Source organism: Polyodon spathula, chromosome 11 (genome assembly GCF_017654505.1).
Source record: "Polyodon spathula isolate WHYD16114869_AA chromosome 11, ASM1765450v1, whole genome shotgun sequence".
Lineage (NCBI taxonomy): Eukaryota > Metazoa > Chordata > Actinopteri > Acipenseriformes > Polyodontidae > Polyodon > Polyodon spathula.
In genome coordinates this window covers 38,462,606-38,478,530 of record NC_054544.1, presented here as the reverse complement: position 1 = coordinate 38,478,530, position 15,925 = coordinate 38,462,606, and the positions used below count along the sequence as shown (strand labels likewise).

Below are 15,925 nucleotides of genomic sequence, written 5' to 3'. Positions count from 1 at the left end.
GACTATATACCTACAAAATCCCTGACTTTGTGCAAGTGTACCTAGAAGAATTGATGCTGTTTTGAAGGCAAAGGGTGGTCACACCAAATATGGATTTGATGTAGCTTTTTCTTCTGTTCACTCACTTTGCATTTTGTTAATTGATAAATATAATCTATTAACATGTCTATTTTTGAAAGCATTCTTACTTTACAGCATTTTTTCACACCTGCCTAAAACTTTTGCACAGTACTGTATATAAAGATAAAAAGGTTGTTACCACTCAGAATAACAGTCAATGACGTTGTTTGAAAAGTATTGTCTATTGTACAATCCTAATGTTTCACATCTATAATGAAGTGTTTTGCTTCGACTTTTACACTCCCATTTAAGAATTTAATTGATACCTGTCAAGCTCCTCAATCGTGCATCTAAACCACAACTAAGAAACATGTTAATTTAACAGTAAAATAGATTACACTTTTTTCTTTCCAGTGAAAAAAGTTGCAGTTAAAGAAAGTGTGATTGCACTCTGTCCCCAATCTATTCTTAGGTGTCATTTACTCAGCGCATTTAAGTGTGTGTGCATTCTACATGTCATTTTTTTTTTTAGTAAATTACATTACTAATGCCAATTAAGATTTTTGTTTTCTGTACTCACACAGTCTGCAGTTTAACAAAGTACTGTGTATATCCACACCTTTTTATTTTTTTTACATGCAAGCCTGCATTTTCATCCTTGCAAAATTATTCACAACAATCAGGATTCTGACCTTGCCATCGCTTGAATACCAAAGTTCATCCGTACATTTTCCTACTACAGTAAATGCAATAAACCTGTAATAAATCCTCAGACAGACATGCAAAGTAAACAGCAAAGTCCACCATGTGTGCAATACATTGCAGACCTAAAATAACTCAAAAGCAAGCATTCCTCTCCAACAGCTGATACTACCTACAGCAACAAGCTACTGTGAAGCCCTTTTGTTTGCGTGCCAGTGATTAACTCATTGTATCAACTTAAACCGCAAATTGAAAGCCTACTGTATGTATATAGTGCAGTGCTCTCTCTGCTCCCCTTGACTAATGCCATAGGCAGAACTACTGGAAAAACATGATCAGCTGCAACCAATTGCACCACAGACTTTGATTCATAATTTATTTTATTTATTTTTTAATATTAGGTTTTAAAAAATATAACTACCGCTTTCCTTCACAGTGTTTTATAACAAGTGCTTCCCATGGCATTGCCTTCAACAGCTCAATGTACAGTGTATGATCAAATATGCTAAATTAGGTAACTGACATAAACCAAAGCTTTTGTTTATCCCCAACTAGTTCTTAGATTTTAATTAACAGGGTGAATTATACTTGCAGAACTGAGAAAATAAATGTACAGAAAAAATAAATTTCAAAGAAAACTCCACCATGCCCAAACAGTGTGGATATATTTTTTAATACTCATTACAAGTTAAACTAGTTTATAGACTAAACAAGATTTACTGATCTGGGGAAAACAAGGTTAAGCACATTAAAATGCTCACCACTAAGAACGTGTTAGGCTTTTATATTCTGTGAAATGGAGTTTTCATAAGCTGAACATTAAAACTAGAATACAAATTCTGAGTAAAAAGATACAGACCTCAAATAAGGCACAACAATATCAAATTGAGTGAACAATAAAGTGCTCTTGTTTTCATTATTTCTGACTTTTATTCTCTATGTCTTTATGAATATGTAGAACTATATACACATACAACAGTGTCCATATGGTTATAACTAACCAGCCATAGGGAATTTAAATATAGTATACTTCTGATGACAAAGAGTGCACTTAAGGCCAAAGTTATGGCTGAATGAAGCAAGACAGACAAATAATCATGTTACCACACAATTGAAAAGGATTGTGGGACACTGCAGGTTTCACATCATTTTTTTTTTTGACCTTTACGATTCCAGTAGTTTTATACGCACGCACGCACGCTTCAATGGAAAGATTCCACGAATTCTAAATACTGTTGAGCTAGAGGGATAAATCACAAAAACAAAATCAAACAAGATCACTCCATCTGCTATTAGCAAAATGCTGTTCAAAGTAAATTTCAACCTTTTTAATAAGATGCCAATTGAGGAATGTCTAAATCAAAACAATCCAGAAAATACGAGCCCCTCTGAGATGTGTACAGTTGCTTTAAGTGGCAAAGAGAGAAGCACTGCCGGACAAACTGAATCAGTGTTTGACTCAGTGTCATAACTCACAGAGGAATTCATATGTTCAATTAGAATTACTTTATTGCATCATAAATGCGCTGCATCAGTGGGGTTTGGCCAACTGCTAGAATGCAGACCAACACGTGCTTACAGACTATAGAAACAGCTTCCTATACACGCTCTGTATTTGAATATAAATCTCTAAGTAATCTCCGTGGTGACAACTCTCCTCAACATGTTGTTTATGTACAAATACACAGTGCTTACCGACGTCTCTCAGCTATATTTAGACTGGGCTACCGATTCAGCTATGCAAGCTACATGACAAACATGAGCCATTGCTGTTAACAGATATGTGACACACAAGGCATGCATGTGGTAGCATCATACCAAACCCCTGGGAGCCTCCAGTCCCTGAGCACTTTGTTCACACATGATCTCCCATGAAGAACCTGGAACATTACTAACAATGAGGAGATAAATTTCTCCAAAAGATGTGACTGGTAAGAGCTTTGTTCTACAGATGTCTGTAGATGTCCCTCTTGCTGTGCAGTGTGCTACAGTAGTAGTGAGCACACTTAGGTCTACGTGCCTTTAATACAGCTCCTGACATGCAAATATTCTACAAAGACATAGTAATACGAATACAGCAAAAGAAACATTTGATCTGATTTGATTTGAAAATATGTTGGAAGTAGACTGCGCTTACTGGGATACTTTATGAAGTGGAACAGCAGCAGTCTCGTTATTCTTAATTTAATTATACCTCATTAACACATGGTAACGAATTACAAAATTTGTTTTGGGGGCCATTGATATACAACAAAAGGACTTAACATTTGTCACACTGGAGAAGTCACTACAAAAATCTAGCCAGGTTGAGGGCTTAGCTGTGTAACAAACATTTTTATGGACAATAGGCAATTCAGGTAATAACTAGAGAGATTACCTGCTGGAAGAATGTCTGCAATTTACTTTGATCAAGGTCTGACATTCCAGTACTATGGCCACAGTTGATAAAAACACATCAGCCTGCAAATTAAGCTTGTTAACCCCCATGCAATCCATTTGGTGACAGCTCATTTCATTGTTCCTCAATCTACAGCACTGACTCTAGAATTCAGCACAATAAATATTGATGGAAATTCATATTGTATAGTCAACATACAATGCCACGTACTGTACACACGTGTGTTTATTTATTTTGTTTGCAGCATCAATAAAAGTGATGCAGTTTATTTTACTATTGCTAAATATTTATCACAATGTAAAACTTATCACTTCCCTTTCAAATTGTCCTATGTAGACAAAATGATGCACTTTCAGGATGTTAGAGGTTAATTTAACTGCAGTTGAAGGACAATCCCATAATGATGATCACACACATTTCCTAGGACCCTTGAAGGAATTAGGAGAACATGATGAAGGTAGGTGGAAACCAAGGGCAAGATAACACCACAGTCTCACAAAGCAGTACTGGGGCTAAATCATCTTCACAGGGGTGATTTTTTTGGAATATCCTTTTTTCAAGCAGTATTATTTCAGTCTACTGACAAATAATTTTAGTCTACCGACAAATAATTTTCTATGTTTACATTTATGCCAAACAATTTCTAATACTAACTTTTCACTTTATTACACAGCATAACATCTCTGCATCTCTTTGCAGTGCAGTTCAATTGATAATGCACCTTTCTTTCAGTTTTTTTTAGCAGTCAGCTTGTCATGGCAACTTCATGAATTTTGCAAGAATATCACAATACAACATGGGGTTGGAACCAGTGGAGATTCGTGGCCTTTAACACAAACCTTCAGAGCAGGGAGCCCAGAATCTCTGACTTCACAGTTTCTACAAGACAAGGTACTGTATCAATCAGCACTAGCTCACCAATCCCAACATATTTATATAAACTGTAGTTTACAAGCACTGTCTGCTAGCGGTTTAAAATTGGATTTTTAACAAGCCGGTCTGTTGCATATTATAAAAATTTCTCTTTACAAAACTACAGCATGAAAGGCACCAGAGAGAAACTAAAAGGGATGTGCAGTATGTATTGATTGCATTTGCCATAGCGCAAAATCCATTCTCAGATCCTCAGTGCTCCAGAAACTCCCCATGTATGGTATTTTGACCTCCAAGCTCATAATGCACAACTTCTTACCAGTTTCCGACCGGTCCTCATATCTACAGTAGCATAGTTCAGCAATTATTCTTTCCAACTCAAGTACTAAAACAGGGAGTTCAATTCCTTGACCTTCATTTTGGGAAGCAGTCAATTCATGCAATAAAAACAGCGGTGTGAAGTGGTATGTTTTATGATTGGTGTCTCAGTTCAAATCATATAACATTCATTCTATTTACTGCACGAAGCTACAATGCTTTAAAAAGTGAACTGAATTGGTCACATTTTTAACAAGTCATGCAATACAACTAACTGGTAGATACACATACTGCACTATACTGTAACAGAGTTTAAGTTTCCTCCCCTTGTGAACAAATTCAGCAGTTTCACACCCCAGGAATAAAATCTCTTTCCAGAGCACATGTTTAACAAGCTGAATTAAAAGGGTCAGTAGCTCAGATTTCATTTCCATTGTTTTTTATATCTTCCCCTTACTATTTCTGTGTGTTTGCTATGATTCACAGTGGTTCTATGATCTGTTGCTCCAATATTAAGTTATTATTTATTCTCTAAATCTGCCTTACCTGGCTTTGTGCTTGTAAAGAGCTTGTCTGGAGAATCCTAAGTGGTATCCTATGCTGGCTTATGTCACCTTCTGCGCAAGTGCATTCAAATTTTGAAGGTATTTTCAAATATTCTATTGTCAAAAGTTTTGCACCATCCTGTAGAATTAACTAAGTTTGCTTCATAAAGTCAAATGAAACCTAACTTTTGGAACAATTTGTTACATACAATGTAAACTTGCGGAAACATGCTAGGGTTAACATAGAGAATTACACTGTACCTTTTTTGTACTGACAAAAACTTTACAACATACCAATACTACCATAAATTTTGGTCAGATGGTAAAACCAGTAATAATATTATATATATATATATATATATATATATATATATATATATATATATATATATATATAATTATATCAATCCTGAAATTCTTGGGCACAGCTGTAGTATAACAATAGATGATCCATGCATTACTAATCCACGTCCCCACTCAGGATACTCTCTCTCTAACACTGGATTTTCCATAGAAGATAAAAAAAAAAAAAAAAGTTAACCTTTTGTCTTTCATTTCATTTCTCTCAGGTCCAATCATGTAGGGGAGGAAAGAATAAAGTGAATAGGATTTCCTGTGAAACATGGAAAGCTGAAATAAAATGTCTTGAAATTGAATAGCAGAGGCATTAATCCTACCTAACCTATTCACTGTCATGATTAAATCGGAGATTGCCGTCTTTCATGCCAAGTGATTTATACAGGCTTCAAACAAGTCCAACAGGAGACAGGATAAGCCTTGAAGTACGGTACTGCAATGTGATGCAATTAATAGTGTAGTCAAGAGGGTTTTAACATCCATTGTCCTTCACTACCATTGCTCCCCTTAGTTCAACTGCTCAGTTTTATGTTTCTTTAGATCAAAAACTGTACATAATATGCACTTTGAAAAGCCATGTAATGCTGCTCTGCTACAATTACTAGCGAGTTTCAGACTGAATTCTACTTCATACATGCTGTGCTTCCTCTAATGATTTCCTCTATAATAGCACTGAAGTGGGCAACCAATACCAGCTTAACAGCTGACAAGGTGGCCTGGCAGTAACAGCATTGCCAATGTTAAAAGAAATAAGAAAATGGATTTGAAAGTCTTGGTTATCATTGCAACTGCATTTTAAAAGCTGAACTCAACAACGAATAGTGGGGATTGAGAAAGATGTGCTGAAGCGAATTAATTCATGGCAAGAACATTTGAGTTTAAAACCTTACTACACCTATTTCATGTTGGTTTAATGCAACAACAGTGTAGCACTTTAGAATCTGCATGGAAAAAATCTCCATGTAGTAGCTGCTGGGTAACATCACTACCAGAGTTTACAAACAAGAAGGATGAAAATGAACATGTACAAACCTCACAGAAGCTGTGGATAACCGATTATGCAAATACTCAATTTATAAGACTAATAAAAGGTGAAATAAACTACTGTTGATCACCTCTTTCTTTCAGATATTTCAACATCTCAATCATGTAACTACATTCAAATGCATTGTACAAATGTACATAAAACTGAAGAGATATCCTTTTTAAGCTAACAAATATAAAACAATGCAATTATCCACTACCGACTACCATGGAGCTTGCCATTAAAAAATGTTTATTGTTTGTTTGGGTCTCTTGGAAAAACTGGAGATTATTTTGCTGCAGGTTGCAAGATTAATTTTCACACACACAAGTACAAAAAAAAAAAATCTAGGTTATATTTGTATTTAGGTGGGTGTGATTGTTTTCTTAAAATAAGTACGCGAATTTATGTAATATGTTCTGTTCGGTCTTTCAAATGCATGGCTTATATTCAAACCATTACAATGGCACTGAAATGTCACCCAACTCCCCATGTCACATTATACCTGGGATACCCACATTGAGACATGCTACAGCACCGTACTTTCAATGAAACCTAAATGTCAGAAATATCTTTGACATACACATACAAAAGCAGCACAAGCCCACATCCCTCTGCATATTACAGACACATCCCTTCTCAGTCAGGTCAGGTAATTTAAATATAAAACAACTCAGTGATTTGTGAGGTCTTTAGTTAGTTTGGTAGGACGGTCCAGTCATCTGGTTCCGTATGTATGTCTGCCCTAGTCAGTCTGCCCTCTTTGTAAGTAACCAGGCAAAAATGGTGGTAAAGGGTTAACAAACAATGCACTAATATATATATATATATATATATATATATATACACACACACACACACACACACACACACACACACACACACACATACAGTATTCTGTGGCAGAGTAAGGGTGTATATGTAAAAAGTCAGATGAATGAATCCTGTTTTGAATACAATTACACACAGCTGTAACAATTACTTTAGTCATTCAGTTTTTATAAGGGAGCGCCCCTAAATCCCTTGTATGCTTGTGACAGAGTAGCTGTCTGCCGTGTGGGTGCATGCATTCGCTGCTGAGTGACAGGCAGGAGGTTGAAGCTGATATGCCCCGCAGGCAAACAGGATTTATTTACATGTCAACACACGGAACACCTCATGTGACATTATCAGCAATGTCAGCGCACGGAGCACTTACAACACAGTGTACAAAAACTTTGGTAGGATCAACAATATCTGAACTAATCTTCTCTGTTCAATAATAAACTAACGCTGCTGAAGAGCTTGGTCATGGTGGGCATGTGATGGTCGGATACATACACATACCTGTATCGCATTACATAAGGAGGTAACCATGGAACATATCAGTTTAAGTACTTTGCAGATAAGTGCTATGACAGGTGCCATAGTAAGCCACAATTTCAACTACATTAAATTACTTTGGGAAATCATGAACTGAACTATAGACTGCCACTTACAAGTGTATGTTGAACATACTAGTCAAAGAATTGGCAACTAGTTTGCTTGCAAATTATAACTAAGTGACAAGTAAAATCCTGCACTACTGTACCTTCATGCAACAAGATTGTTAGTTAAATGATTTCCAGCATACAGTAGTAAAGCACATGAAGAGCTGAAGGAGAGAGGGAAAGAAAACCAGAAAAACTTAAAGTGGGTGGCCCAGGATAGGCCACAGCAGAGGGTGCTCATTGACCCTTTGCTGTATGTGCTTATGATTATGGTAAAAGGGCGCATCATTATAGATTATGCTGAACTGCCAACAGCTGCAATAAGAATTAAAAAAAAAAGTTACTACTTTTGCATGTACATGAGGATAGTATATTATTTTTATTACTAATTTTGCATAGACGCAATCTCGCTCCATCCTAAACACTTCCCTTTTATAACGTAAAGGGATCATAAGTCGCTTTGCTGTCTTTGTTATGGCACTATGAAAGTAAAACCTCTCTCAAACCAATTGAACAATGCTTATACAAGATGATGAATGAAAAGCTCAGAGACATGCCTATACCGCTGTCTCTTTAAATCAGATTTCGATCCAGCTTTATCAGATCAATTACATGTGCAGACAGCTTTCGGATCAGAGAAGAAAAAAAAAAGTTTTATAAAAAAAAAAAAAAAAAAAAACATTGACTAACCTGATAGAGTTGAACAGAGACCCCATGTTGCAATCTGACACATACAGCACAAGGAAAAGATACCTTTGCCAAGCAGTCAAATATTGTGTTCATCAAAACATTACATTTTTTTGTTGAATCTATATATTTTTAAAAAGAAAAGAAAAGAAAAGAAAACATAACAAAACAGAGCAACACTGACTACCAGGATAAAGACTGGCGAGGCATTTTGAGTTTCAGGGGTGTTCTATCAGGGCTGAATCGGTTAAAACCTCAAACCAGAAACTATTTACGATTTAAATAATAATAAAACAGTACCGCTAATTTTAATGTTATTTCCACCGGATACAAAATACCCATTACAAGCCATTCGACAGAAAAAATACTCTGATCACTATACAGCACCACATATAATTATTTATATGAAAGGTGTAATGGTAAATTACCAACAATAATCAAAATTATACCATCCCTTATACAGCTGGGGGGGCGAATCTGAGATTGTGTACTTTGTACAGATATAGATGCCCCCTGACCATGTTGCATGTAGTGCCCTGTACTACTTGAACCATACAGCAGTAACATTCCAATCAAAAGGATTAAGATTTTGTAATCCAGTAAGCAGACACATTCCATTTTACTTTCCAGCTGTAATGGATAGTTTGACAGAGCAAGAGATTGGAAATTGTTTGTCTCACGAAGAGGAACTTCATTAAACAGCAGCAACAACCCATTCTCCTGCACACGGGCACACTCAAACAAGGAAGAGTCTCAGAGGGTGCACTGGAGGTTAAACCTTTTGCCTTTTATCCTCAAACTAATCTTACAACAGTCACAGTGCCATCTTAATATACAGGCACAGACATTTTTTTCAGCTGACTTCAGACAAACAGATGGGAAGGGTATTTATTTTCCTATATCAGAATTTGACAATGAGGACAAAGTAAAAGCAATTAATGGATACACGTTTTAACTTCTATATTGGAAAGTCCGGAATGCTAAATATTCTGTACATATTCCATAAATGTTCAGAACGTTTCAGACCTACTGCACAAGAGTCAAGGGTGGGAAAAACATTTTGACAGTTCAGAAAAGCCATACGTACATGATGGCCTGGCTAATAGTCTAAGCCAGGGCTTCTCAAACTGGGGTCCAGTGATCCTGTTCTACAGAGATTGCCCGGAGAACCCTCAGAAAACTGTATACAACACCAATGAGAGTTGACACAGCGGACACGGGGTTTATGTAAATAAAGTGACACCCCAGCAAGGGGAAAACTGCTTCATCAGCGGCCAGGATAGGTCAGAAGACAATATTTCTGTGTATCCTATGAGAAACATCACAGCTGAAGCCATTTTGCAATACCCCTAAATGCCACCACATGGAACAGAAAAATAAGATAGGACCCTCCTAGAGTGCTACACATTTCATAAAGACACTGTACTACTAGATGTTTCAGCTTCCTAACCTTGGAACACAAAAGGTCCCTATGTCTTATCTAAACAGTGATGCCATTTAGGATATGTTTGTGTTAAGTGTTGTTAGATGCATTCTGTATTTAATGTATGAACAGTGATTTTCCACTGTTTACATTAAAGCCCATTTAAAATTTCCATTCAAAACATTCTTATCTCACTAATAAGAGACAGGCCCCTCATATGTTTGGTTGCACTCTACAAACCGGTTTCTTTGTTATGTGTTAGTCTATTTGCCCTTTCCTCTGGTTTTCAATTGGGTATAATGTACAACACTTAGAAAGCAAGGTCAAAGATGCTCCAATCCCAAAGTTTCCATCTGTTTTGACTCCAAAGGCCTGATTCCATGCCAGCAGCGTATTGCTGAATGTAATGTCTCAAAAAAGGTGACTATCACACACAAGCCAAAATTTGCCTTGCTTGTAATGCATAAGGCACATGCACTTTCTGTTTTCAGTTTTCACACTCTACTGCACTATTTATTGTGGTCTTCAAAGACACTGTCACAGGACAAAAAAAAAAAAAAGTTTGTAAATGTTCTAACACTTGTGATATGGGTTCTAGTGTAAAATGAGCTCCCTAGTTCCAAATGCCACTTGACACATGCCACCAGCTGAGCCCATAAAGTCCAGTACTAAACAAAAGGAAAGCAACATTTACAAGTACACCCACTGCTCAGTAGGCACAGCCTCACTATACTGTCAGATCATACACATGAATAAGAACAATCAAAAAAAGTTATTACTGTATTTAACAACAGAAGCAAGTCACTGATGTATATATTTTTTTTACTATTTATTTGCTCATGCCATTTTGTTTAGCAATATAGCAGTTACTGTACTATTGGTAAAGTTTCTCCTAACTTAGCCCACACCACTTAAGTTCTGTTGACCCTATATTTGTTTGGTCTATTTAACAATTTTGAAGTGTACAAAAATGTTATATATGTATACACACACACACACACACACACACACACACACACACACACACACACACACACACTTGCAAAAGTATTCAGACCCCTGACCAATTCTCTCATATTACCGAATTACAAATGGTACATTGAAATTTCGTTCTGTTTGATATTTTATTTTTAAACACACAAACTCACAATCAATTATTGTAAAAGTATTCAGACCCCTGACCAATTCTCTCATATTACCGAATTACAATTGGTACATTGAAATTTCGTTCTGTTCAATATTTTATTTTAAAACACTGAAAAGACTGTTAATCAATTAATGGTACACAATCATTATTTACGGTGCACAGAACAAGAAAATGAAACTTGCTTGCATAAGTATTCAACCCCTGTGCTGTGGAAGCTCCCAGTTTGCACCAAAAAAAATGTGGGAAAAGGTTTTGTGGTCAGATGAGACCAAGATAGCGCTTTGAGTTTTGGCCAAAAAGCTCTATGTGTGGCACAAACCTAACACTGCCCATGCCTCAGTGAAGTATGGTGGTGGCAACATCATACTGTGGGGATGCTTCTCATCAGCAGGGACTGGGCATCTTGTTACAATTGAAGGAAGAATGGATGGAGCAAAATACAGGAAAATACTGCAAGAGAATCTGCTTCAGTCCGCTAAAAAACTGAAGCTTGGGAGGAAATTCACCTTTCAGCAGGACAATGATCCCCAGCACAAGCCAAAGCAACATTGGAGTGGCTCAAGAACAGTAAGGTGAATGCCCTACAGTGGCCCAGTCAAACTCCTGATCTCGATCCCATTGAAAATCTGTGGCACTATTTGAAAATTGCGGTCCACAAGCGTCGTCCAACCAACCTGAACAACCTGGAGCAAATCTGCCACGAAGAATGGGCCAAAATCACTCCGACACTGTGTACAAAGCTGGTACATACTTACCCCAAAAGACTTAAAGCTGTTATTGCAGTGAAAGTTGGCTCTACCAAATATTAATGTGTGGGGGTTGAATACTTATGCAAGCAAGATATTTCAGTTTTTTATTTTTCTTAAAAATATTTCCCAACATAAAACCAACGTCACCTTACAATAATTGATTTTGAGTTTCAGTGTTTTAAAATAAAATATTGAACAGAACAAAATTTCAATGTACCAATTGTAATACAGTAATATGAGAGAATTGGTCAGGGGTCTGAATACTTTTGCAAGGCAATGTATGTGTGTGTGTGTGTATGTGTGTGTGTGTGTGTGTGTGTGTGTGTGTGTATATATATATATATATATATACATATATACATACACACACATACATACATATATATATATATATACATTATATATATATATATATTATATATATATATATATATATATATATATATATATATATATATATATATATATATATATATATATATATATATATATATATATATATATACACACACACACACACACACACACACACACATATATATATATATACATATATAGATACACACACACACACACACCCCACAGGTTATGGGACAGGGTTGCCATCAAATTGGTTATTTATGGAATTTATTAAATATAAAAAGGGTAATGGAAATCCTCTCTCATTCATACTAGGCTGTATCGTTTTCTGTGGCAGCCCCTGAAACTTCTCTCTTCTTAGTGCCAAATACATTATTATGGACAAATTAAGCTTAGCTGGATAGGATGAATCACACATTCCTAACCAGATGTTGGAAACCTAATTACAGGTCATAGCATTTGGAAGAACCATTTAAGTAAAATATAAATACTCTATTAAGCTGAATATGTAAGCGTTTATAACGTAGTTTATATAGTAGAATTAGACCTGAATTAAACAGACTTACACCTTGTTATGATACAAACAAGCGTTTATTTATCCACGACCCTTGTTAGAATTCCTGACAGGAGCTCATGATGAAATTACTTGTTCTTTTACTGGAGACTTGGTCTTAAACTTACTGTGGAAAAATGTAAACTATTTCAGCCACCCTAGCTAAAAGCAGACAGGGGGGTGGGGTTAAATTATGCCTCCCAGTGGATGACGACAAAATTAAAACAGATGACTTCTCGCCTTGTTAGCCATGGAATAAATACCAACCCAGGACCTAACAGTAAAGTCTTGGAGATATACGTACTAAGCCTCTGCTTGTATCAATTGGCTGCCATTTTACAGGACTAAAGTGTGTGGTGTTCAAATTTGGCGTTTAAAACAAGAAACGATCTGTATGTTACGATCGGGGAATATTCACTGTAAGATCGCCCATGGCAAACATAAAAACACACAAAGTTTGGGCAAAGATAAAATGCCTACTTAAGAAAATTAAATGTTCTCGTAAATAGGCCATTTAAAAGGCATAAATTAATCAGTGCAAGATATGCAATATCCCATGAAATTAAACGGAAGCACCTGTCTCATCGCCTCACTTGCACACCACTTGCCCCAGGGCAGAATCTAATGACTCAACACATTTGTACATCTCCTACCTTCTGTTCCGAACTTTTACTCAGCTTGCAAGCCAGGACACTACCCAGCAACTGATGAAGTATCTTGCAAAGATTCAACACACTCGACAGAATGAACACAAAATGTACACTGTATAGAAACTCAATACCAGTTGTGGTTTGCAGTATGTTACAACCTCATCCTGTCATTTATTTGAAAGTCTTGTGCATAAAGCACCGTCTAAAAGCTGCAAGGCTAGTACAGGCCTCCTTCGCTACCAGTTGCCCTTGACTCATCCTGTGTATATTAATATGAGATCCCTTGTGAATTCACAGGTGTTGAACAGAAGCCTATCATAATTTTCAGAAACAGCTATTAGTCTTACAGAATAGAATAATATGTTTCCACTCCCTCTTTCTGCATACCCCAGCACCTTAACAAACCTTGTAACCTGGTCTGTGTTGTTTTCTCCTATTAAACACTCTACAGTACCTGTTCCTTTTGAGATGGCTCTGCTCCATCGACATTTTGTCCTCGAGTGCAATGATATTTGTGACATGTAATATTAACCATGGGAACCTCACAGGGGAACAGAGGCCATTACTCCCTCCGGGTACTTATAATTCGTTTTCAAAAAGGATATGGCTTTTCTGCTTTACTTAACATAATGTAAACCTAAAAGTGCCAAGGTGAATCTCAAGATGCTAATCGGTTACACACGCAGGTCAAAAACAAACCGCTCGAATTAGGCTTTTCAGAAGAAGGAAGATTGAGTTTTAATTCGGAGCGCGCTCTGTTTGCAAACTTACTATAAATAAACAACTTTAAAAAAAAAAACTCCACAAGGTTATCTGTAAACGTAGTTCGCGATTCCATACTGAAGAAGTCCCAACTGCTAAGCAAATACTTTAGCGTAAAGCATCTGTTAGCAATTTTGACTTTTGCCTGCTGCAGCTAAACTCTTGTAATCATATCGGTATTTCGGGAAGCAAAAAAAAAGGCAGAAATTGTTCAAACAAAACAAAATACCTATGAGAGCCTGGAACAGGTTACTCTGAAAGATGTTGATAACTCTCTCAATGGAGTTTCTGAGTTGTCTGTCCTCCGTTTGACTCAGTTTAGACCGATATTCTTCAAGGAGACCCAAAGCTCGCTGTGCATCTGCGTGGAATCAGAAATAACTTTCATTAGTAGTTACTGCACACGCATACAAACAATTAAAATATACCCGGCCAAGGTGTTGGCAACTTGCAATCTACACTACGTGCAGACTGTACACTCATTTTAGATTAGAATACTCTGACACCAAAAGAACGACAGCACACACACACACACACACACACACACACATATAACTAAAAAAGTCTAAACAATCTATTAACTGACATGATGTGAAACTAATGAAATGTAATTGTACAACAGTTTCAAATATGCCAACAAGTTAACACGTTAAAACTTCGTTTTTTTTTTTTTTTATTAGACACCTGCTTTTTGTATTTTGCCATCGGACTAATCTAAAATAAATAAATAAATAAAAGTAATAAACAAGTAAACCCGATTCAAATGCAAAACAATACTTCTAAAAAATAAATACAGAGTGCATTAAATTCAATAAACTCACCTTTCTTCCTAACCGGCATCTTCGGAAACCGGGTGAAAAAAATAAAGAAAGCACACAATAAAACAATTCCTTTGATTTAGGAGTTCTTGAATAGAATGCAAAAAAAAAAAAAACGGGTGTAGTCCTTCTGCATGAAATCCAAATGGCAAGGTTTTTGGTTTTTTAAAAGATCGACTCGTGACTTTGGTATGAAAAGAATGGAAGCAGATTTCTGTCACTGTGTCTGGAATCCTAGCGAACACACCACCCACCAACCAACCAGTACGATACTGTACAACCCAGCAAACCTGACTGGAGCGAGCGAGAGGGAGGGGGCACACATACAATACTGCTTATGTCTGAGAAAGCAGACGAAGAAACTTCACAAAAAAACAGAATTGCACCAGGAAAGCAGAATTCCAGCAGCGCACAGTTTCCCCTAACCCAACGCGCACGTAGCTGAGCAAGACAGAAAAAAAAAACTAAAATCCAAAATAACGCAAATCCCGTTTCAGTTTCACATATGCAAAGTTGAATCCTTGCATTCCAGACCCATTTGCTCGATTTTGCTTGCGGTTTTTCTCCTCTCTCCCCCTCTTCGCTTCTTTGCGATTTCTTAAAGTCAAACTTCTTTCGTTTTTTCCTCCGATATCCCCGAAATTCCAAACTTTCCTCCAAAATGGCGTCGTGGAGCTGGAAACAATACCACGTGACCTCGCTCCCTACCCTAGTCCAGCCAATTAGGAGTGAGAGCAAGGACTGGGCTACCTTAGCACAGGGAGGAGGGAAAGGTGAGACTTGGGAGTTTCTTAAAAGCAGGAAGGTGAGCGAGTGGCACAGTGCTGTGCGGTTGATGCACACACCAGCCTACTGAAGACAGATAGCGTTCACTCAATTTTCCCAGGGTAGCTTTATTGAGTTACAAGTATCTGCTAGTCAAAGATCAAACACTGCAGCAGCCCTTGAGACATCTAACCCTATATAAATGAGTGTTCACTGAAGACCTGGACATATGCGTTACAGAACTGGACTGAAAGAATTTGAAACA

At 36.9% G+C, this 15,925-nt stretch overlaps 1 protein-coding gene across 21 annotated transcripts in view; it reads right to left on the bottom strand.

Annotated features, from left to right (window-relative positions):
* Positions 1 to 15,567, bottom strand: part of dlg1b (discs large MAGUK scaffold protein 1b) — a 184,718-nt gene extending 169,151 nt beyond the window's left edge. For 17 of the 21 annotated variants that reach the window (XM_041263406.1, XM_041263411.1, XM_041263410.1 and 14 more), the window contains exons 1-2: positions 14,899 to 15,566; positions 14,307 to 14,438 (exon numbers count right to left, since the gene is read on the bottom strand). In XM_041263406.1, coding sequence (XP_041119340.1) covers positions 14,307 to 14,438; positions 14,899 to 14,917 — 151 coding nt within the window. In that variant the 5' untranslated portion in view covers positions 14,918 to 15,566. Of the gene's footprint in view, positions 1 to 14,306; positions 14,439 to 14,898 lie in introns of all 21 variants that reach the window. The other 4 variants (XM_041263435.1, XM_041263405.1, XM_041263408.1 and 1 more) reach the window with 1 other exon arrangement.
* Between the last annotated feature and the right edge of the window lie 358 nt (positions 15,568 to 15,925).